The sequence below is a fragment of the Doryrhamphus excisus genome, chromosome 3 (genome assembly GCF_030265055.1).
Source record: "Doryrhamphus excisus isolate RoL2022-K1 chromosome 3, RoL_Dexc_1.0, whole genome shotgun sequence".
In the NCBI taxonomy this organism is placed as follows: Eukaryota; Metazoa; Chordata; class Actinopteri; order Syngnathiformes; family Syngnathidae; genus Doryrhamphus; species Doryrhamphus excisus.
Window position 1 is genome coordinate 21,157,724 of NC_080468.1, and position 24,780 is coordinate 21,182,503.

The following is a 24,780-nucleotide window of genomic DNA, read 5'->3' on the forward strand; positions in this document are numbered from 1 at the left end:
GGACCGCGGTCTAAATAAACGATTCTGATTGGTCCATTTCAAGATTTGCAAGGATTGGTTTGCAAATTACCACCGGAATTACGCAGTCCGAGTTTTACCAACACCCAACAAGAACCGCTTTAAAAAAACTCTTGGCAGTACGGCATGCTAAAGTGCACTTGCCCGACGGGAATATTAATGATTGGATTTACTTGCCCGAATTTTGTTTTAACTTGCCCCGGGCCATCGGTACAACGTTATTGTCGAGCCCTGTCAATAAACCTATTTAGAACGTTTGACATGTTAGCGAATTACCTGCTTTTTTTTTTCTTACTAATGGATTCTGTGATTTGTATTCCCACTGAGTGTACACATGTATGCGATCCAAGGTATAGCTGCATATTAACAAAGGCTGTTAATGATCACAGGCAGGTGTGTCTGTCGTCACACACCCGGTCCTGGAAAAATCAATGTGGAGTCTCCTTTAAGCCACGGCTGTCCTTCAGTGCCGGTGCAAGGACGAACCCCAGGCCTCAGTTACCGCTGATCTCTATCTCGCTGTCTGGGAGATCACTTCCAACGCCACACGCTGGGCTGCACACTTGGCAAGCAGCAGATTACGTAAAATGATGTTTTTTACTACCCCCCCAAAAAACACACACCTATCCCATTTATTTTTGTATATGAATCACTGTAATGATTATAATTAGCATATATTGTATACATATTGTTTAAAAGGCACTAATACTATGTAAATTGCAAATTTTAAATGATCTCATTTATATTCATCCTCCAAGTGAGCATGGAAGATGGGAGTTTAAATCTATTATATCTAATTTCCACTTAATTATAGCAATGATGCCTAGGCGTACCTACACGATAGAATGAGATTTAGTACTCGGGCTTTATCCGATACAGACAAATAATTAAATTTTGCAGGTTTACCAAATGAAGAAGTGTGTGGGTAGTCACATAAATATGCCCAGTTAGGTGCATAGTCTTTAGAAGGTTACAGTTTATTAGAGTCAGCAGTCTCTGAGGTGTTTACTGTATGTTTGCCACCATCAGATGCTCTCAAGCTGCTTTAGCATTAACAAGCCTGTTAAGGGACTCTCCAATAATAGATTGCAACAAATTATACAACTTAATATCATATAATATTAAAAAGCTAGCAACAATGGTTTCTAATTACTTAACACTCCATTTGGTTTTTACACAAATGACGCTCCCTCACTTCTTTCGGGGGCCAACATGACGTGTACCGAAAATCAAATTAAGCATGTCCTAGGAAGATTGTCTCCTGGCAGGTCTAATGTAGATCTCCTTGAAGATATTGCAGGGAAAATGAAGGCAGTATTGAGCGTGATCTGTATCTAACCTGCAATGTAATAGACTAGGTCCAGGTCAAGATAGCCATCTGGCACCAAGCTCACTGAGGGCAGTTGATAGACTCTTCGGTCGCAGCTGGTTTTAAAGAAGCAGTGTCAGCTCAGTGTCAGTCGTCCGTTCCAGAAAGTCCGACTCAAACCAAAATGCATGTTAACCGAATCAAGTTTTCCCTTAAGCAATATGCTAATCCTAATATTCCGGACACCAAAAAATGTGAACACTTTTTTAAATGTCGTACAAAATGTATCTGAATACATACTATAAAAGATGGGTATAAGGGATAAATGAACATTTATCATCACTTTTACTTTAATTCGAGACTTGATTGTTGACAAAGACACAGGCATTTACATGGCTGCAACCTTCATATTTTGCTATGAATTTTAATTTGTTTATTCAATAGTGTTTTTTTTTTCTTTCTTTATCAAAGTTCTGGCTTTGCAGCCGTGATCAATAAGACAAGCAGAGAGTTTTGGGGTAGCTGTTAGTTTGCAAAGAACTACAGAGTCAAAAGACTTACACACATAGTTGGATTCACTAATAACACAAAAAGATACACACCATAAAAATTTTACAAATTTTACAAATTTCCCCACTGAGGGACGAATAAAGGCATATCTTAATCTTAATCTTAACCATATTGTATACTAATCAAGTTCTTAAGCAAGTTCTTACTTGATGCATATTTTATTTATTGTGTCGTCTTTGGTTCCATGACAAAACTAGCTGTGTACATCAAACACATCTGTACCTCAGGTTTTGCTCTTAATTTGTTTCAAAATGGAGGAAAACCCGGCATGTTGATATCCTTAGTTTTGGCGGATGTGAGAGCCTTGCATATGAAACCAATTTTATTCACCGATCTTATCATCATCCTCCGCAGAGGTCTGAAAGTCGGCTACTGTCCACTTTTCCCTCTACCAGGCCAACAGATAGCAATCAGCAGCTAGCTGGAGCATAGAAGCCAGAAAGTAGCTCGCCGTTAGCACTCATGAGCAGTGATAGGAGCGAATCTACTACAAGGGAAATAATGGAGTTCATGACATTGGACGACAAGCCATTTTCGGTCGCTGTGCAAATCAGGTCTGCAGTGTCAACTGTTTGTTTTTAAAATGTGAAAAATGAAAGACTATGGGAACTGATGTCACTGCAATTTTCTAAACTTTTCATTTATGCTTGAGAGAACTACTTCATGCACAGGGAAAACTAAAAGTTTGTATTGTGTCACTGATATTGTTCAGTGTTTTTCAACAAAATCAGATTGGAACATAGGAGGTGTATGCAGTTAATGAAATTGAAATCGACAGGTCTGACTTATTCAGGATAGACTGTCGAGAAAATATTAATCGGTATACCAAAAATTGAAATGTATGAAAACCGAAGCAATTGTTCCCATAGGAAATCCTACCCATCCAATTCATCCATTACAGAAACTCAAATATATTACCAAAAAATATATATTTTATAGAGAATAATTACAGCTTTTCATGCTGACAAAATGGGAAATGAATGACATACAATGTGGAGTTTCTTTTATAATAAAATTTAAATTTCTACATTTTCTACAGAAACAATACAGATGTGGCCTAATTACCAATTACAAGAGTTCAATATTACAGTGGCTGATGTATGAGTGGATCGTTTTAATGGCGTAATTACAGTCATGAGGCTGATGCTGATTGACAGTCCTGGCAGAGGCTGTCAGGCCAGACCTGCAGCAGCTCCCCCAGGGTGAAACCAATGACACGGTCTGAGGTGTGACATAGCCATGGCCGCTGTGTCGGGTGGGCTCTCTTTCTTAAGATCGATCAGAGACACGTGCGGCGTTTCCGAGGCAAGTCACGCTTCGTTATTGGCAGCCTCACTCAGAGAAAGTGACAGATGCCTGACGAACACCCGCTTCACTTTGTTCAAAAACATCTCACCCAATAGGAATAAAACAGGAAACAGTAGTAACACATCAACATCATAACAAATAATCTGTATTATACTTTTCCCCCACTAAGCAGGTGTCAATCAAAAATAGTCATTTAATATCACCCACAAAAAGGTGTGACAGAACTTCCACACAAAGTACAAAAAATAGATGTCCAAGGGGCTGCCAGTGTAGAACAGGATAACCATCAAATAATACCAGTACCATGACAAAACTAGTCGGAACAAATAGTTTGAATTGTGGACTCCGATAGAGCTGTTACACAAGATAACCAGCGCATAAAACTTTCTGGATCTTCCAGAATCTGCACCTGTTCCAGCTCTATTTCCTTGGTTTTCCAATGTGTTTTTTTTTTATTTTATTTATTCCACCCACCCTGCAGGCATGCCGACTCTTCTGTGATTGGTCTCACTTTGCTTGTAGCTGGGCATGCCCACATGAGGAAATACGTCACACTGGAGGTGCCATTTACTATTGTGGCACCATATTTTACATTATTTAAAAAATACTACAATATGACAACATAGTTGTCGCAAGGCCACATGGACGGTATTTCCTTTGTCTTATTAATCCCAGTGCAACCTATTGACTGACTTTAAAGTGATGCATAGTGCTATGTTTGTTTTTGCACATATAGATACTAATCATTTTGACCACACATTTAACATTCCTGAATGTTAAAGGACAGACACAACTTAATCAAATTTGGCCATTGGGGCAGTCATCTGGAGGGTAGTAGTGTAGGGTAGAAATTGGATCCAGGTCAGTTTTTTTACAAGATGTAATTAAGGCCACCGGGGGGCAAGAAGTGTGGAGGAAGGAGAGGAGAGCTGACATATGAGGAGATGGAGGTGTACATGAGATAAGGCAGGGAGGTGAGAGAGGCTGTTTGGATGAATAATGACTTGCGGCAAATAAATAAATACAAAAGCAATGACCGCATGCCATGTATAGGGAAACACATTCAGTCAGGAATTGCAACACTTATCTCGTATTGCTTCATTAATTGTCAGGATTTTTTTAAGAAAATGAGAAGAGAGACTGCAAGGGCACCATTTTCTCCTTTTGGACAGTGTGCTCACTTTCTATAAGCGAAGATATAAATGATTAATAACATACAGGGCACATTCTGAGTGGATAATCTTCCAGAAAGGATGCAAGATACGTCCCAGGAGAAAGTGTGAGGATTAGGTAAACTTTGGAGGTGAAATGACAGACACTGCAGATCAGTTGTGACAATACACATACTACTACAGCAGGAACCAACGACTTTTAATATTTTGAAGTGTGATTGTGTATTTTCTCCTTCAGCCTCCTGTCAACATCGGTATGTTCCTGTCTCATCCCTGTCACCTTATTGTTGTATTTATTTATTTTTCTCTCAGGGTGTTAGAAACCCGTAAAATGCTGTCTCTAGAGGTTGTGTAGAAGAACGGAGATGGCTCAAACCTCTATCTCCAGTCTTCTTGTAGCTGTGCAAAGTAAACTCCCCTGAGCCAGCAACATGTACGCACACATGTGGACACACATAGTTTAATTCCAAATATGAAAATTGGAAATAGTTCATTATGTTATATTTGAAAATAAATTGTTATTATAATATAAACAACATTTTTATGTATTGTTTTTGTTGTGGTACAGTTGTTTAGATATTTTTTAAGCACAATAGTGTTTTAAATTAAATGTATCTTTTCGCAAAAAAAAAAAAAACCTCTCCTTTTTCATGTTGGGAGCTGACATATTCTGTAATTTTCCAATTTTCCTTGCCTATGTTCTACTGCTGATTACTAAAAAAAGGAAACATTTAGAAACAAACTTTTTTTCTGATGAAAAACAAGAGGTTATTATTATTTGTTTTTTGGTAGGTTCCATGTTTATACAGCCATAGAACACGATATTCTGTGGGCCTTAAAAATAAGTAAAAATCGGAACCGAAGGGGTTGTCTTGAATGGCTTGCAAGCGCCTCTCCTGTGGAAAAAAACCCTATGGGTCACTCAAAGGGAATCAAATGTACTGCAAACATTATTGTTTTTTGCCAAAAAATTGTTTAGTTTTTTGTGTTTTTATCGTTCTACATTGTCAATGTGTGATAATATCATCAAGCATTTATATCATCCAAGTGTGTGTTCTCCCTTATCATGTGTGGTTCTTTTATAACCTACTCTGCATTTGATGTGCTAGTACATTTTGTTATGGTCAACTTTTGCATGCAATCATCTGAATTATGGTGTGTACCAAAGACGCAGGCCACATCTTATTAAGAGATGGGTCTCTGTCTACAAAAAATAAACCATTGCAACTGTCAATGATTTTTTTTGTAAAAGGTTTTGTAAAATATGCCACAAATTCAGGCATTTATGACAGCAACTATCACCAAAAAAATATTATCTTACATTTTATGTTTATGCATCACTAAAATATGGCATGTCCACTTTTTCTTTTTTTTTTTTTTTAACCTGGCCTCCATGCTGCCTCACAGCAATGAAACTGAGCTAACATCACCACTTTCTTTTACATATATTTTTTATTGTATTCCATTCTCGTGATTTAGTCACTGACATAGTAGTCATGCATACTCATTCTGTTCAATAAAAAATCCTGGCAAAGATTTTAGAGCTTTCCTACCACACGGAAATTGTGGCAAAATTGATTGCTCTACAAGACATTTTATGTCCGCTCATTTAATACTCTTATGGGGGGGGGGGGCACTGGGGCACTGGGGAGCTGACTTGGATGTAAAAAAAACATGCTCAAAAAATAATTGCTCTGACTTTCACGCTTTCTCTTCCTCTCTCCTGCAGGAAAATGAATTTAGCATTTAGTAAATAAAAAAGGAAGGAGAAGCTAATCCCTTCAGTGGGGGAGGAGGAGGAATTTCTATGAAGAAACATGATGACACACGAATTAGAGGCTGTTTTAATTGAATAAGGGGATTCTGAGGAGGACAAGCACATTAAGATGAGGGTAGTTTAAATAGAGCAAAGAGGTAACTAATACAAACCCCAGGGGGCAGCCTTCATGTCAGTGCTACTTTCTATGCATCTTCATGTTACTACATTTATTATTCAGCACAAAGTAACAAACACCTTTCAAAGCTTGTGTTTTTGTAGCCCAATTTCTTCCTGCAATACAAAAAAAAACAAACCCAGCATTTTACACCACACTAATTTTTGAGACTACGCACGGCAGGCAGTGAGTGGTTTTATGCTCACTCGAGCATACAAGTTGAGTCAATGAGGCAAGAGGAATAACATTAGAGCCCCTTGTCTGAAATTGCAATCTCCCAAGCAGGTAGACTAGATTGACTGCGTAACCAATGAATAGCTAATGATGAAAAGCGACACCGGTGGAATCTGTCTGAAAGTTGACGTCACTTGAGAAATATTAAATTAGTAAAAGACAGCCTAAATTTAAATACAGATGGGAAGATCTCATATTATTCTATTTTATATGTGACACGGCATTGACGTAATACATGTCATATATCACACACAATAGTGACATCTGGTCATGAATAAATAATAACATAAATTGCATAGTAATCTTTGTCCATTGAACTATATTGTAAATGTATTTTCTGTATAGGATTCCAGTCATATTTCTTCAGTAAAAATGGCTGAATTTGCACATTTCATGATCAAACACAGGGCAGAAACCAAAGATGAGGCTACTGCCAGGGAGCTGGAAGGTGCTTGTCACTGCTGTTCTTTCATAGAGAGGAAATGCCAGCTTTTTTTTGCTGGATAGCAGCATCAAATTGCATTAAATGCATCACATATATTGTTATGCTCTACCGAATGAATGATGAATGTATTTGACAACCAAGATGGATGATTACATATCCTGACTCACCAGAAGGTGACTAGACTTAACACGGTATCAGAACCTTTCCTGGAAAAAATATAGGGTCTATGTACTTTAAAGAATATTAAAGAAACCTGGAAAGAAATCAGTTCCTCACCAGCCACGGACCTCACCGCACGCCACTGACATACAACAATGTGGCGTTAAGAAGTGGGACAACGTTCGCCACACTAGCATAGCTATGTGAGCTCCAGTGCTAACATCACACTCGCATTTTAACAGCAACCTCATGCGAGGTTAGCCTTCTTTAGCTGTTGAGAGATCCCACGCTGGAGGGGGTGTCTCCCTATCAAGGCTTCAACTCGTTTCATCAGTGGGCTTGTTGCTGTACTGCTCTACGGGGGTTAATGGTGTGTAGTTACTGTTGGAAAGCCCTACTGCTTGATTAAATGACTCATTGGAGATTGGTATTAGTTGATTAATCTACCAATTAATTGGCCCGGTCAAAGGGATTGTAAATGGGTGTCTGAGTTATTGCCATTTGGTCAACGATTTGCAGTAATTGTGTTTGCATTAAATTGATTAAATTTTATTTGTATTATTTATTTAAAGGGTGTCATCAAGGATTACTGTAGGAGTGATAATTTGGGGATTGTTCATCAATTAACTTATATAACAATAATTTGTTTGCATGTGAAGAAAAAGCTACAGAATTAGCTTGAAACATTTTGAAACACTTTCAATTCAATGAAAACAAAACAAAATGAAAAGGAAACAAATGCATTGTAATGCTACTTGCTACAAAGCAAGTGCAGTGATCATTTCACTGATGATTTTTCAAAGCAACACTTTTGTAGGACACATTTGGCTTGAAAGAAAAGGGGATGCTATTCCGCTGGCACACAAAACAAGGAAGAATGACATTGAACATGTATCCTTAACATATATAATCAAACAGGCTATAAAAAAAACCCAAAAAACATTGGACACTCATTAGGAAGCCAATTCAAAACAATCATTGGATTTTGTGTTTTGTGGACAACTGATCTTCATCTCCATGTCTAAAGGCTTAAGTTCACGTTTACCGAGTTTTCTACAGTATTTCATCTCCAAATCTGTCTCCCTTCTTTTCTCCTTTAAAACAAATGACACATCGGTCAAATCTTCACTGTTAACATCGCCAAGTACTCTGATGATGTCCCTTCCAGAATTGATGCTGAACTAAGAGAGTGAGTTTGTCTTGGGTGGTGTCATGAACTATGAGTACATGAACTCTAAATAAACTACGTATGTCCATGTCCAGTGCAACCTAGAGTATTGCCTGACTTAAAAAAGGGCGTAGACTTTACTTGGCCCTGGCTTATGCACAATGAGCAGACCTTTTCCAAGAACACTCCACAGTTTTGACTTCTTAAAGGTTTCCAACTCGCCACTGACAAATCTTTTGATCTTCAAACTAAATTCAGAAATCCCAAATATGTAAATACACTTTTATTACAAGCTCTTTGCCTCTTGTTTCCACTTGTTTATCCAAATTATGCAACTGTGTAAATGCACATTTCCTCTCCCGCTTTAATGGTCTTGTTCTCATACCATAAAAGCATGACAAGTTTGACACTTTAATATCGACACACAACTCTCCCTGTCTGTTTGTCCAATATTTATCTTTGTGAGAAATCTCCCTTTCGTTGCATGAAAAAAAAGCATTTCGGGTCCCATTCAGTGTTTAGTGTTGTCGTATTTGACGGGCATGCTCAGGCCCAAATTACACATTGGCTCTTCAGCTGCAAATTGCAAAGCACTTTGGTGTTATGCTGCCGGAAAGCAAAGTGTTTCATGAAATAAGCAATGAAATATGGACGTTCTTTAAGTGAGAAAAGCAAGCATGGAATTATGATTCCATTAATTTGACTCAATTCTTCCATGAACAAGCTCCCTGCATGTTTGTGTGTCCTGTGGAGGAGCTCTTGATATCAGAGAGGTATGAGCAAAGAGCAGCAGAAGGAGATTTGGTGAATTACCAGGCTGCAGCCTCAGCATCCAGTTCAGGGGATTAGCGCGAGGACCGAGGTCCAGGAGAAAGGGATGGGTTGGATGGGAAGGGGAGATCAGTGTTTGTGTGAAGCACCGGTCAAACACTGAGAGCTTGGAGGGCTGAGAGGCAGCATTTGACATCACAGGGGGCATCTTCAAGGTCACCGATATGCATGGAGAATGAACAGCAACACATGCCTGTCATATAGAGGATCTTTGACTGATGATTTTGCAGTGGCTACTTAAGAACAGCCAAAAAGAGGATGTTCGATTGATAACATTGTGCGTCTGTTTTAATTCATGTAGCATTGCAGTGTACCCCTCGCCTTGTGTTGACGTTATAGACAAAGAGGAGGCCGACCCGGAGCAATTAGGTCGAAGAGCCTTTTGTCTGGCCAAAACTACAACCTCGGGCATCTTTCCAGTGATCTCTTCCAGCTTCAATATTCCCAACTGACCCCATTTTCGTCCACAGCAGGTCTTAAAGCTGAAAGCAGTTATCTCGCAGCTCAAGTCATGTATAGCCACATAAACAAACATTGCAACAGCTTACCTCCTCACACCCGCTTTGACTATTTGCTGGCTTTTAAGCCATTGCTACGCCCTTCCTGTCTCAGATTGCACTCAATCTGTGAAAGGCGCACTGACAACCGAGATCGCACATCCCATTTCGTCTGGAGAGTCACTCAAGCTCAGCGGGGGCTGAAGCTCTGCAGGACGACATGCTCTCTGGAGCAAGGCCAGCCACTCAGCTGTGTTTGTTACCTGGCAACAGAGGCTTCTTTGGCCTCCTCTTGCGGCAAATAAATAAGTGGAGGAATATAAATCAATAATTATGGTTAAATAAACAGCCTTGTTACACCAAGGCATAAAGAATTAATCACTTCAGATACTTATAATAATAGCTTCTGTGTGTTTTGACACCCCACAGCTGTTTGTCTTTTTTTAATGTGCTTTATTATATATATTTTAATGTAGCCATATCGTGGTCAAGGGAAGCTCATAAAGCAAATGTTTTTTTTTGGTTTTTTTTACTCTTTGCTTTGAGGAATTTCTGAGAGTAATGTATACAGCTTATGCATTAGATTAGATTAGATTGGATTCAACTTTATTGTTATTGCTCATGTCACTTGTACAGGGCAACAAAATGCAGTTAGCATCCAACCAGAAGTGCAATTTTTATAAGTACATTTTTATAAGTACATTAGTATTATTATTATTATTAGTAGTAGTAGTATTATTATTACATCCTGTAATAATAATTATGGTATTGGGAGCTACAGTATGTACGTATTATTCATCCATACATTCAGAGAAATACCAAACAAATTAAGAAGTGATTCTGACACCTGTATTCCGTATTCACAGCAAAATTCATTCGGCCAAATTGTGTGTACATTTGTCCAGTTATTTAATATTTTGTTCAGAATAAACTGCATGGCTTGACTCAGCTCACTAGGATGTACCTGTATAGATGGTCAATAAAACATCCAAGATGGCTGCCATACTTTGTTCATACACAACCATAACATCTTCCTGCAAGGGGGCTCCGTGAACATCTTCATGTCCCTCCTGAGGTGCTGTCCGCAGCCCGGGAGATGTGTAGAGGCTTGATAGATGATCTACCGACAACCCCTTCCTTCTCTGCCTTGTTTCACTACACGATGGGCCCTTCCTGCTCGTTGTCCACTATTCCCACGCTGCGTCAGTGTAAACGTCTGTCAATGGAGAGCAGCGAGCAGCAGGGCAGCAGATAACACTCCGTAGGTGGAGGTGTCATTGTCAAAGTAGAGCCTAGTAAGAAACTAGACCTTGGAGAATTGGAGACACATTGATTCCTTGTTTCTGTCATGAACCATCTTCCATCTCTGTGGCCATTTAAGGTCCATGTCTGACCTGGACTACATACAGTACATTAGCCATTATCTGCTCTGGGAATCCTAGGCTTCACATCTGGGGACTAAATAATTGTTCTCCTGCTTTTATGAATTCACCTTATTATTGTGTTATGCATAAAAGTGTGTAATTTATGTCGATCCAATTCCCAAAGGGGACAAATACAATCTACAAATACAAATACGAGCATCTTATTTGTGTGATAAGGCAACAGAGAAGATCCAATACCCGTATTTTAAAGGAGGTTTATTTCTTAAATTTGAACAAAAGGTCATTTTTGGACCTCCTTATGAGTGCTGCCTTCACAGGTCTGGTCTTGCCCCCCCTCGTTGAGTGACTTCCTGTGTGGAATAATCTTCTCCTCCCTGTGCTTTTGCATTTAATTTCTTCATCTTTTATTGTTTTACTGAGCAGACGTACTCATCTCTTCCTTTTCTCTCCTCTCATTCCAGGTGACTCATCTCAGAGTGGTAAGCTATATATTATTTATTTTCCCTCTTTGTGCCACCTTTGGCCTCTTCTCTGTAATGTACATTCACCTGATGACTGGTTAGCTTCGTCACCTGAGCATCACTCTAAAGAGTTAAACTAAAGTTATTTTGGCCTCTGCCTTTTTGGTTTTTATTATATAATTATCTCTTGAATTTTAAAGTTGATATTTCCTCTGCTGTGGTCTGAAGGGGACCTATTATGCCCATTGTTTGGGCTCTTTGTATTGAGTTGTGAACTCCTATCGAGCAGCTACACATTCACATTCATACCTTTGGACAATTTGGAGACGCCAATTAACCTAGCATGTGGGAGGAAACCGGAGTACCCGGAGAAAACCGACACATGCAGGGGGATAATATGCAAACTCCACACAGAGATGGCCAAGGGAGGGATTGAACTCACATCTCTTAGCTGTGAGGTCTGCGTGCTAACCACTCATCCGCCGTGCAGCCCACAATATAATTCAATCTGCTAATTTAATCTCTACGTCGTTGCACTATTCTGCGCTCTGTGTGTATGCTAGCAGCCCCGCCTCCACCCACTGAGACAAAAGGGGCTGCTCTCTATGTATGTGTACAAAAAAATTGTACAAAACCCCTAATTCACATTTGTCATGTTTAGTTCATCATGTGTCAACATGATGGTTTCAGACCTTTGTGCTCAAGTGTGAACTCTGTGCAGACCAAATACACAGACCAGTGTTAAAAAGACAGCATGCAGAATGCAGAAATGGTGGAAGAGTGGTCTTCTCCCAACCTTCAGGTTGCATGTCCGATCCTCCTGTGCTCATAAACAAGATCCTTAGACAAGATACTGAACCCCCAGCTCCCCTTGATGCTGCGTCATCAGTGGGTAAATGTGCTAAACAGTGTCAAAGCACTTTGAGTTCCTCGGAGATGGAAAAGCGGTATCCAAGTGAAAGACAATTTACTATCGAACCAGAAGTGTGAAATCAGCCTAAATGTCTGCCCCATTTTATTTTACTTTCCTACTTGCATTAATTTCATGTCCCAGTTGTTGAGTATTTGAGCTGAAATGCTGTGAAACATGGAGGCATCCATTAAAAAAAACAAGAAAAAAAACAAAACACTGTTATAGTAAATATGCTGACATGTCACAGCAGACTAGCTTTCTATTAGCACATCGTTTGGGCAGTGTGATTGTGCAAATCACCCACTAGGAAGATGGGACAGCTAGACTAATGTAACGTAGCCACACCACGCTCAAAATCAGGCAGGAAATGGGATGAGCTCAGTTTAAAACTTCCTGCTCGCAGCAGCAGTTTTCGCTGATCTGTCACTGTTTCTCATTTTGGATAATTAGCTTTCCTCTGCATCCTAATAGTATGATTTACCACAATGTGCTGCATGGAATAGACAATCATTTGCGTTGTATCCTTTCCAATTCTGTACATTATGTACTCTTTAGATAGGCATGCTTCTGTATGACTTGTAAATTCAGATATTTTGCATCTGCTCTGATTTATTTCATTTTAGTTATGGAGCTTTGTTTGCAAAAATAGATTTGGCAGTTCTTTTGTGAGTATTTTGCGAGAATAGGCAGTTTTATTAAAACAATTCTGCAATAAGAGGAGAGGTAAGGGGGTCATTACGGGTGACTCAGTAGAGACGAACCTTTTCAATTTTTAATATTAAATCGGTGATCAGTTGGTGAAGCAAGCAAAATTACGGAAATCTGCAGGAATATCATCAGCTACTTTCCACAAACTGCACTTTCTCAGGCTCCACCAGGACACCTGGTCCACCAAGTCCATCATGATAATTCATAAAATCGCCCCACTCACAATTCATTCATGACAGCTGCCAACTTGCAGTGATAATTAGAAATAATTAGGACTCAAAAATTGGAGTAATGCAGCACGATAGAAGCAATGGTATGGAAGCAAACGGGCAGAAGTACAAATGACCCGTGTGGGCACAGGCTAGCGAGGACCAGCAGGTTACAAATGGCCTAATCTCACTAAAGTAGCATTTACGGTTTAACATTGTTTTGTCATTATTAATATCAAAGGAGGCTGCACGGTGAGCTAGTGGTTAGCGCACAGGCCACACAGACCTGAGGAGACCTGAGTTCAATTCCACCCTCAGCCATCTCTCATGTTCTCCCCGTGCATGCGTGGGTTTTCTCCGGGTACTCCGGTTTCCTCCCACATTCCAAAAACATGCTAGGTTAATTGGCGACTCCAAATTGTCCATTGGTATGAATGTGAGTGTGAATGGTTGTTTGTCTATATGTGCCCTGTGATTGGCTGGCCACCAGTCCAGGGTGTACCCTGTCTCTCGGCCGAAGACAGCTAGGATAGGCTCTGCGGTTGAAAATGAATGATTATATATATATACATATATATATACGTATATATATAGTATATTTCTTACAAGTCTTAGTTAGGTGTCCCGTGACACTCCTACTATCAAGCTCCCAGCTTTACCCTTAGGCTATAGATTTGTCAATGAATATTAATTTTGCTCATCCTCCCAACACAAAGCGTATCAGGCTATGTTGTCCTTTCCAAGTAGAGTCAGTCAGTCAGTCAGGTACAAGCAGAGATCTTTATCTGCAGGCCAATTCCTCTCGGACTCCATCAAACGACACTGAGAGAGATGTAAACATCTTTTCTGTGCATCCGCCTGTCTCGGCGTCCCAAAGCTGTGTTCCTCACTCTGTGGACGATTAGCATCTCCAGCTTTTTTTTTTTTTCCCTTCCCCACGCATCGTCTCTTGAACGCCGGCACAAGCCTGTCTTCACGCAAGCGCAGCGACAGGATTGGCCCGCTCGCCACAGGAGAGCGCTCTCTGAGCCGCACATCTACAATTTGGAAGATAAAGCGAGCGATCCGAGCTGTGCGTCGGGTGGAGGGTAGCACTTAGCAGAACACATTGTTTTTCTCAGCCTTCTCCCTGCAGAGTAGCAATAGTCAGGGAAACCTCAAAAACAAAACAAAACACAAAAAAAAAGTTTTGATGCTTGGAGCTATTTGTTTAAAATGTCTGGCATTATACAGTCATCCACAATTGGGGAGTTCATTATTCTGTTCAGTAAGTGACTTCATTCTCAGTTAACACAGGAATGAAGGAATAGGCCTGCCGTGTATCCTAACTTTCCTAATTTATGAACCGCTTTCATCGGCTTGATCATCATGATGCATGCTTCCCGGGGCCATAAAAACACTCGATTATCCTTGGAAACACAACCACTTATCTTCTCTGCCAGCTGGCCTGAGAGGTCCACGACCCAATGGCCAACAAGAGGCAACAAGACACACATTTCCATTGCAGAGGAGGGCGCTAATGAGATAGCTACCTGAGATAATTACTGCTCAAGGAGTCCAAGCTCTCAGACGCTCCTATGGGGAAGCACTGCAATTAAAGAGCCACTCATTTGCTCCATTTGAGGCATTATTTACGCCATGTGATGTTACACTGTGTCTCGCACGCACCAAGATAGTTGGGCTGGATGCAAGCATAGCAAAGCAATGATCAAGATAAGTGGGACAAAAATTTTTCTCACAAATGTCAAAGGAAGAATCAAACTTAGGACTCTGCTTGATGATGTTGTAATGGTTGTTGTTGTCATGGTTTGGCATGTATCTCGGTTTTATGGTCATAGTTCATTTTGGGCACATTAATGCAGTTTAAATATCGTGTATTATTGTATATTGTGTTGTTGTCTTTTTTTTTTAGTAAATGAAAGTTTCTCACCGGTTGAAGTGCATCATCAGTAGATCAAGCTTGCAGACCCGTTCTCCAGCTACTGAACAATCGCAAGACATTGATTACATCTCATCCACATATCTTTGTACATTTACATATTTAATCAGAAAGGCTGAGAATTCCCACACAGAACACTTTAAGTTCTGGCTTCCCCTTAGCACTCTCACCAACCATGATGCCCGCTCGCTTGTCTGGGCTACGCCGTACATTCATCATCATGGTCAGTTGGTTGCAGATCCGACCATGATCAGTGAATTTCCACAAAGTAGGATTCCATCTTTAGAAATGGAATACTGTCATGAACTTCTAAATACGGTAACATTAGCCATTGGACATGCACATCTATAGTGTCCGACCCGTCCAAAACCTGTGAACCTTGAGGTTGTCCAACTTCCATTTTTTGGTGTTTTGCATATGAGTAGGTTCAAAAGAAAGGTGTATTTCACAATGTAGCTTTCTTTTTTGTCCACCTCAGACAAAACAAGCTGGGGTCCGAACTTTTCCAATTCATTATCAGTTGAATTGAATGTAAGAAACATTCATCATTTCATTATCATTTCATTTTGTTAATTATTAATACTTTAATGTTGTTTCTGTTTTGCGTCCGCCTGTTTTGGCACTATATCATCCTGGAAATTTACGCGAAAGTTGTGCCATATTTGTTATATATACACAAAAAATAAATGAAAACATATCAACCAGAAAAAAAACAACCATCCACCAGTCTCTTCGGCAACACTCGGGATATGTCAATGTAAAACTTCCTGTTTACAATAAATCCGACCAACCAGACAAAAGGACACTAGTACTTCATGCACGGTAACCCCAGACTTAATCCGTTGTGGCTCCAGTCTTGATCCAGTCCAGCTTGCCGCAAAGTGGCACTCACACTGACTCCTGTCAATGCTGGTGCAGAAAAATACAGATTGACCAGAGCGTCCTCTGACGTCTGCGGCATCTGGAAAGAAAAAAAGTTGGATCCTAAACGGATTGTTTCCGTTGTGCCAACCACCCGCTGGAGATGGAGTTCCGCCAATCAAGTCTGGTGCTTGTCTCACCGAGCAATTGCTAATACAGAGTGCCAAATGTAGAATACTAGATTCATATCTTAATGGCTTGGATTTTGGTTCATTTAACCATGTTTGTGCTTGAAAATTCTCAATTTAGGCAAAATTAAAAAAAAAACTGATAGTGAAGCAGCAATATTTAAACCACAGTGTGGGTAGGGACAGCAGTATTTGTTTACACAGCAGATGTGTGACTGTGGGCAGTATTACTTCCTGTCCCTGACTTGGTGTTTGCCGTATGGGAATCATTACAGCTCTGTACCATACCAAAAAATTCTAATTACCAATACATGTATCGTTACCAGTCATTACCAGAAAAGATTATTTGATCCACATGAAGGAAAAAATAGGAACCAAATGTTTATTGTACACAAAGCATTATAAAAACAATATCTATCCTACGGCATATTCCCTCAAAAGTCACCACGCTGTATCCATCAGCACTAACTGCTGTGAGCTTCCAGTAGCGCAGTCGGCAGCAGCCTGATCGATAGGCGACCCGATAAGAGTTATGAGCACCATGAATCAACCTGCCTGGGCTTGAACAACATGCACGCACATTTTCTTACCCCCTAATTAAAGTTTAAACACTTCCAACCCCTAGTCGTTAGGACTGAGCTGTTACAAATCCTCGATATTGTTTTTTTTTTTGTCTTCATGGCCAACATTTTTTATGCTGATTCAATAAAGTAATTTCAACCAACAAGAAAATTCCACATGGATATACGACTACTACTGCTGTTGTGTGTTATTACAATGTGGTAGAGAGCAAGGTGTTCTACCTTTATGTGATTAATGAGGCCCACGAGAAGTGTTATCAGTGCAAACATGGAAAACACAAGGTCAGGGTCATGCAACAGTCAATGCAGGATTCTTGCCTTAGGGTCCCATTAGAACATTAGGAGGAACAGATACAGCTTGTGTGTTCATGACAATAACACTGGCACTAAGCAGGCTGTACGACTCATAAATGTGATTAACAACAGTAATTTACTGACATAGCATACATGTAATAAAGACATTCTCAAATATTTGTAATTTTAGACAAATTGTCAATGACTTATGGACAATTAGTTGCTAAGTCATGCCTATGCCACTGCAAAGAGCTCGTTTTTCAACCAGTCTTGCTCAAATGTACTCAAAGCGTTTGATACAGGGGTCACGGTTCAATACACATGTGTATCAAACAATACGTAACACAGTGACACAATTTCAGTTGCCACCTTGACATGGCCATGTTTGTGGTATTCCGTTTTTGCTGCAGCGAGCTACTGCTCATCATCGTGGTTGATACAGTGATTGAAACAACTGCCCCAATTCCATTGCTGTTTGTGCTCGTAACCATCCCCTCAGCGGTGAATCAACATTTGTTTAAAAAAAAAAAAAAATGATAAGGTCCGATTGTGCAGCCTCGCAAATGGTGCCATTCAAAAGCATATCAAGCTAAACACTAATTTAACAGCGCTACAAACACGGCCGCCGTGATCCATTTAATGGCTGTGTTTTTAAAATAGTCCTACCATAGAAGCATTGCAGCCAAACGGTTTGCTAAAAAAACATCAAGTTAGATAACCTATTTATTTATTTATTTAAAAATTTTATGGCGCTTTTATGTTAATTTTTGTGATATCAGCCCAAGTGGCAATGTAGTTTGGAATTGAATTTGTAACCCCATTGAGTTGAATACAATTATTGCGTAACAAGACTGAATTGAAATGTTGATTGTTATGCCCTGATGTTTATTGAAGTATATTGATACTTACGGTGCACTTACAAACTGAAAAGCGACTCATATTGAATACATTATGAGTCATTGATATCTAATATCCAGCATATCATATGACTACATTGACATTGGGTATGCATTTATCAGTTTTGCTTGTAAAGTACATTCCACTCTGCAGATAACATAAGTGACTTTTTACTCAGATGTTTTTTTGTATGTGTGTGTGTGTGTAGTGACAAATAGCTTGACAAATGTTCTTGTTAAAAAGAGGCGGGCGTCTGTGAAACGATCAACCAATTAAATCCAATCTGTTTTCCAAAGGACAGATGGTATCATACTGTAAAAGTACACAATTGGATGTATATCAAATATTGTCAGCATTGAAGAAAGTGATGCTGAATTTTGTCCTTTACCCAAATATTGAGGATTTGTCAACAAAAGTCAATAAAAATATTCTACAAACAGAAAAAAAATAGCATTGTACTTGGTATAATTTGAACTATTCCTTCTTCTATGACTAAAATTCCACCATGCCAGCTCACCACTTAAAAGCAAAAGTAGTTGAAACGATCCATATTATTATTTCATTATCATGGCATCCCATGTTATAGCTCAGATGTGTAGCTCATTAATTCAGACACCAGCTGTTACGCAACACTTCTCCTCGCCTCAGCCTCATTGTGTCTCGCTTGCGTTTGCTCTCCGACGCAGTGTCGCCACAGCTAAAGAGGCTTGCGCTGGAAGAGGAGATCACATGACAGATTTTGCTGTTTACTTGAGGTGAAGGAGGAGAAGAGTCACTCATGATTATGGAAGGGGGATTGGATGGGGGTTTTTTTTGCCACCAGGAAGTTGAAATTATTGCTGTTGCACATGGAAGCGTGGCCCAATTGCAGCAATTTCAATCACTCTTTGTGTTGTTTTGATGACGTATGACGATTTTTATGCCAAATTAAAACACAACCTGGTACAAGCAGTATACATCTGAATACGTCTATGTGAATATATTTTTAACATTCCTTGTGCCGCCTCGTTAGCGCCAATGACGTGTGAACAAAGAAAGATTCGTTAAAACTCTTTCACTTGCCAAGATGGGCCGTTCGAGACAATACAAGCAAGAGCATTTAATTAAAATGTGCGTCCAGAAATAGCTGGTGATAATGTGAGTTGATGTAATGCGGCTGTGTAAATCCTGTGTAACGACAGGAAGTCACCTTTATTGAAATGTGTGAAGGATGCAGATTTACTCCCGAGGCATAATCCATATGTGCCAGAATGTTCTTTTCCCAATTGCATTCTTATCTAAATCTGCATGCTTGTGTACAGTGAATTACAATGCATGGTGTGTTCAACACAACATTAGGAACAGTTGCACAATCTCAGGGTGCGTTCGTCTCTGACCTCTTCTCTGCTAGTACGGTTACTTTAGTGAAGTGTGAACCTGGTCTGAAGAAGTGCATCGCTCAAGTAGTCTCAGTCCACTTGCAAGTGAACACAGACCAAATACATGGCGCTGCTTTCTCCTCCTATGGGTGATAGACTACCCAGCCACAAGTGTTGCAATGCATAAATAAATCCCGACATTTTACAGAAATCATACTATTTAATACATGTATTCTTGTGCTTGTAATTTGCATTAGTGTCAAACTGGGCAGCATCATATATAGCAAGGAGGAGCTCAACTCCAAGTCGATTTGAGCGGATGGAGAAGTGGTGGTTGTATAACTCTGTGATTGCCATGCCCAGCACTTGTAATGAGAAGCATTACAGAGCTGATGTTGTAAGATTAGGCCAACTTAAGAGACATGAGCAGCCTTGCAGATCAGAGCTGAGCTCACAGGAGAGAGGAGTGGAACGAGACGGATAGCATACCTGCAAACCCCACACAGAGGTCTCTACCTCAAAGCAGACAAGGATGCTTTTTTTGTCATTCCCATAAGGATACCGGATTTTCTGCACTATGAGGCACACTTAAAAGCCTTTAATTTTCTCAAAAATCAACATGTCACCTTATAATCTGGTGCGCCTTATGTGTGCACTAAGTTACAAAATCTGTAAGAATGTTGTTGCGCTACTTCGGGAAGCGCTCTGCTTCATTTAATGTCGCACCATTTCCAGCTGACACAGGGATGTAATAATACGCTGGAAGCAATAAACCAATCAGACAACAATACATAAATCCGTACAGTACATACGCTTAACGTCCGCCACACCTCCGGGGCTGCAAAACAACACTGCACCTCTCTCTCCCGTACTGTGAAAAACCAAGTGAAGCAAAAGAAAAAGTAACATACAGTAATTCACCCCAGCACTATTAAAATTGAGGGTGTTGCCACCCAAACGGAAGAACCATTTTGTTGTGGTTTTTGGGGTCTCCTTTTGCTGCAGCTACGGGTGTGAGTTCATGTTGAACAATAAAATAAAGTTTGCTCCTGTATTCGACACTCCGCCTCTGTTTTAGCATACGGCGTATAGTACGATGCACCTTATGTATGGGTTAAGTACAGAACTAGACCCCGTAATCCCTTATAATCAGGTGTAAATATATGCAAAACACTCTTGTTTGAGAGTCTGCATGTTTTGCAGCCCGATTTGGTGGGTTCATGTTCAAACAAAACAGATTAGCATCATACAGCATGCCTTTTTCTGCAAATAGCATGTCTAAATCAGTATGTATGGTGAACTCTGTCGGCAACGGTTCAGTTGAAAGGCTTTTAATTGCTTCTATAAAAGGCCTCTGATTGTTCTTTTGAAGCCAAATCGGCTCTTTGATTTGTGGCTTTCTGGTTGACAAGCATGGCGAGGGACAACAATGTCAATGATCCTCCACATGAGACACACTATAGTGGCGGGTCTGGGTAATGGCAGGAGGATTCCATTTGTCAGTGCTTTCATTGACAAGCCAGACTAAATATAAAGAACACACAAATTGTATTTGCCTTTGTGTATTCTCAATGCCCGGTGTTTAATAACAGCTACTTTTTTTTTTTGCTACTGCAGTACTTTTTACACTTTGCATTGGGATACTGGAGTGTATGGCTGATTAGGACACCATGCGATAGGTGCTGTGATTGATTTGAATGCCCTCAATTTAACAATTACCAGACCCGGTTTTCTCTTTCCACCTTCTGCACCTGCAGCAGCATTATTCCAATCCTAATGCTTGACACAGGCCTGGCCAGACGGAGTGATGGATGAGTGTTGGCCCTCATTGTCATGATGAGATTGGGTCAGTACAAATACACACGCTCACAAATGGCCTACCTTCAGGTACGCTGCCCCTCTTCACACCGAACAGCTGCTCCTTTGGCTCTCTGTCGTTCCCTGCAGCGCTCACCGCCTTCATTCTTTCTGTCGCTGCTAATCTGTCGATGAGTTTCCCATCCTTTCCGACCGACTGACCCAACCCCGTGTCAGCCATAATGAGGCGATACGTGTGTTTGCATATGACTTAACTCAGGCAGAGCAGCGGGCTCTGCAACATCTTTCGCACGAGTGTCGGTGCGTCCATGCATGCATGCCTGCAAGCCTGCATGCTTTGTGAAGTTTCCCCGACTAATGAGGCCTCCCTTCAGGCCGAGCTGACATCAAACACACATTGAGGTGCGGCAAGACAGATGCATTTCAGGAACGATTTTGGCTGCCTCTCTCATAAGCAGACTCAACAGACAAGGATCTTCTTTCCACATTTCCCATGCAAAACCTCCAACGTTTCTCCATTAAAACTGATTCCTCTCTGTGTTTACATCCCATAGTGCAGTATTCATTTTTTCCCCCCATTTTGAGTAATTGAGAGTTAAAGGAAAAGGCACGGCACTGCTCTGCAGCAGTGATTAAAAGAGGCAACTTAATTAAAGTTAGGGAGAAAAGAGATTTATCACCTTCTTCAATTTGCTGGCAGTCGCTTTGTGGAAAACGCCAGCAAGCGTGTATGCACCCTGGACGCTCTCCTATTGATCCAAGCAGAGGAGTGACGCCATGAAAAGCAGAGGTCTCCTCAACAAGTGCTTGCAGTCAGCAAGCCTTTGCAGTGTGAAAACAAAACCCTTGTCTTTGGCGAATGTGAAGAGGCCGCACAATGCTTGGTGTAATTGCTGCTGGAGTAGCTTCCCCATAACCAGTTCAGCCTTTCATTGACGCTAGAATAGACACTCGAAGAGCATTTTTCTTACACAAAACGGATACGCACAACAGAGACACAGGATATTCACACAGCGAGAAAGAAGAGGCGTTTCATCGCTAACGGTTTAAGGGAGTTACATTGCTGCATGTGTGGGCGGACTGAACTTGCAGGGGCAAAGGGACTCTCCTCAGAAGCGAGCCTAGGATCAGGAGTAGGACGTGGAATCACCGTCTCTGCCAAATAATGCTCATCATCACATGATCCGTCCTGCCTGTAGCTATAACTCATTTCAGACTCAGTTTAACTTTAGTGGCCATTTTGAAATGATGAGTGATTATTATGGGCTGCATAGAAACTGCTGTCACACAGTCAACCTTTTTTTATTTGTACGGGGTAGATATTTGCAGAAGCTCTTGCTTTTGACTTCAAATGTCCATGCTTTTTGTGTAATTGCCACTGACTGCCATGTTGACCAGTCCAGCCTGTTAGGGCTAGTTGAGTATGCCATTGTCATGGCAACAGTTGTATAAGGGCCTTTTGGGCACTTGTGCCCCTTGAATTGTTGTATGTTGCAAGCTGCAAAATGTGTGTTCCTCTTGAGGTCTGATCTGAATTCCTTTGACCTGACCAAGACTCTTTATCCACTTGTCACCATCACGAATCAACCACGGGATCCGTGCCGTATGTCTGCCGGATGGCACGGGAGCAGAGGCGCCGACCATTTGTATGCACGGAAACAACCTGGTTGTCACAGCGAGGGCTAACCCTGGAGATTAAGAACCCCTCAGAAGCTTTAGAGCCTGGAAGAGATCATGTTTTGGTCCTCCCGATCGCAGCCACATGACAGCGTGATAAACAGGAGACTCAGTCGGCGCGCCTGCTTGATTTAAATTACCCCTCACGCTTGTGTCGCCATTAACAGGAAGCCGACGGGGTTCTGAAGGATGTTCTACTCTTCATGCTTAATCCTCCTGGATAGGAAAGGCAAGGGTATTAAAACATGGCATAGATGATTTGCTGGATGGGTTTAATTGACCAGGTATCACAATTTTGGACTGATCTGGTATTATATAAAGGCTTGCTTAATTGGCAGAAAGAAGGTTTAAAAAAAACTATTAGCATATAGATATGTTAATTGAGTAAAAGGTTCAAGCAATGCCCGGATATGGGCCAGTTTAAGAAACAGCACAGCATATGGTTTTTGCAAGTTTTGCAAGAAAAGAATGCCATAATGTGTCATACCATTTATCTCTTTCCTAAATGTATACACACACATAATGTGCTATCTGTGTGTTAGACCATTCTACCTCAGGTGCAAGGAAACATTAACCCCCTTCAAGTGCAAGATGCACCTGTTGAAATAGAGACAAAAGGAAAAGGACAAAGTGATGGAGAGGCATAAATGGATTAATAAGAGAAACAGAGAGGTGGGGGGGGGTGTGCGTTGGTGTCTCACTTGAGTGAGCATAATGGATCGGAACCTAATCAGCAATCGGTATTAGTCTTGATGTAGCTGTGTATATTCAAATTAATCATCAAGGACGGGGCACCCTCCTCCCTGTGCCTTGAAGAGGAGAGAATGCATCTCCGCTGTGCCTTGCTGGGGAAATTGATGATGAATGACTCCGCTTACCAAGCTGCCCCCATTAACGAGCCTATTGACAGCTCCTGCTTCCATTCCAGCTTCCATCTTGTCTTTTTCTCATGGTAAAAAAGTGGCAGTAAGCATCGGTGGCAAGGTGCAGTTCACTTTACATGTCGTCAGCTAGATAAGTGACTAGAGTTACGGTACGGGCAGCACTTATGAGGGACTGGTGAAGCAAGGATGTATGCATAAATCCCAAGGTATATTCTCTGGCAGCTGTGGGTAAACAAAGATAGATTATTTTCAAGCGGCTTGTAAGAGGACGTGTGTGCACATAATCAACACCCACTTGGTTTATGAGGCTGCTGTGATGCATTTACGTTAGAAAGGTCAAAAGCTATCCCAGCTAAAATGAGAGCATGCTCTTTGGGTTTGTCATTCAGCTTTGGTGGGCATAGGATTGGCACTGAAAGAGAGGGACACTAGGACCAAGGGCAGCCCCAAACTCGTTAAGCACACCTGTGTCCTTTTTAGCTGCTAAGATTGCACTTGAGGACACCCTGGTAAGCAAAGATTATTATTCAACTTCACGACGTGCTTCACAAAGTGTTTTGGGTCGGTTTCCATGCTGACATCCCATGTTTTTGTCTGTTAAACTGCCCTATTGTTGTAATTATAGTCTAGCTGGAATGGTTTGTCATTGAGTTTTAAGCTTAGCTTAGCTCAGTGCAACAGCATTTGGTTTAGTTCAGCAAAAACGAGCCACAGATTGAAACTCAATGAAACACACTGGCGAATCATTAACCATCGGCCTTCCAATGAGAGACGGATAGCTCTAAAGAAAGGAAAAAAATAAGGGTGGCGGGGGGAGAAAAATAAGCAATCAGATGAAAGTATGGGTGCAAGGGCTTGTGGCGGACAAAAAATGGCTCAGAAGTCTGAGAACACATTTCTTGTGTAAGCCATTCGTCATGTTGGGGCAAAGGGTGTGTGTGTGGAGAGAATGGATGGTGGTG

General features: G+C 40.8%; 1 protein-coding gene across 1 annotated transcript in view; it reads left to right on the top strand.

Annotated features, from left to right (window-relative positions):
• The window catches only part of LOC131125407 (neurexin-2-like), a 410,351-nt gene that overhangs the window by 165,042 nt on the left and 220,529 nt on the right, over window positions 1-24,780 (top strand). The window contains exon 8 of the mRNA XM_058066943.1: window positions 11,492-11,509. Within this exon, the coding sequence (XP_057922926.1) occupies window positions 11,492-11,509 (18 nt within the window). The remainder of the gene's footprint in view (window positions 1-11,491; window positions 11,510-24,780) is intronic.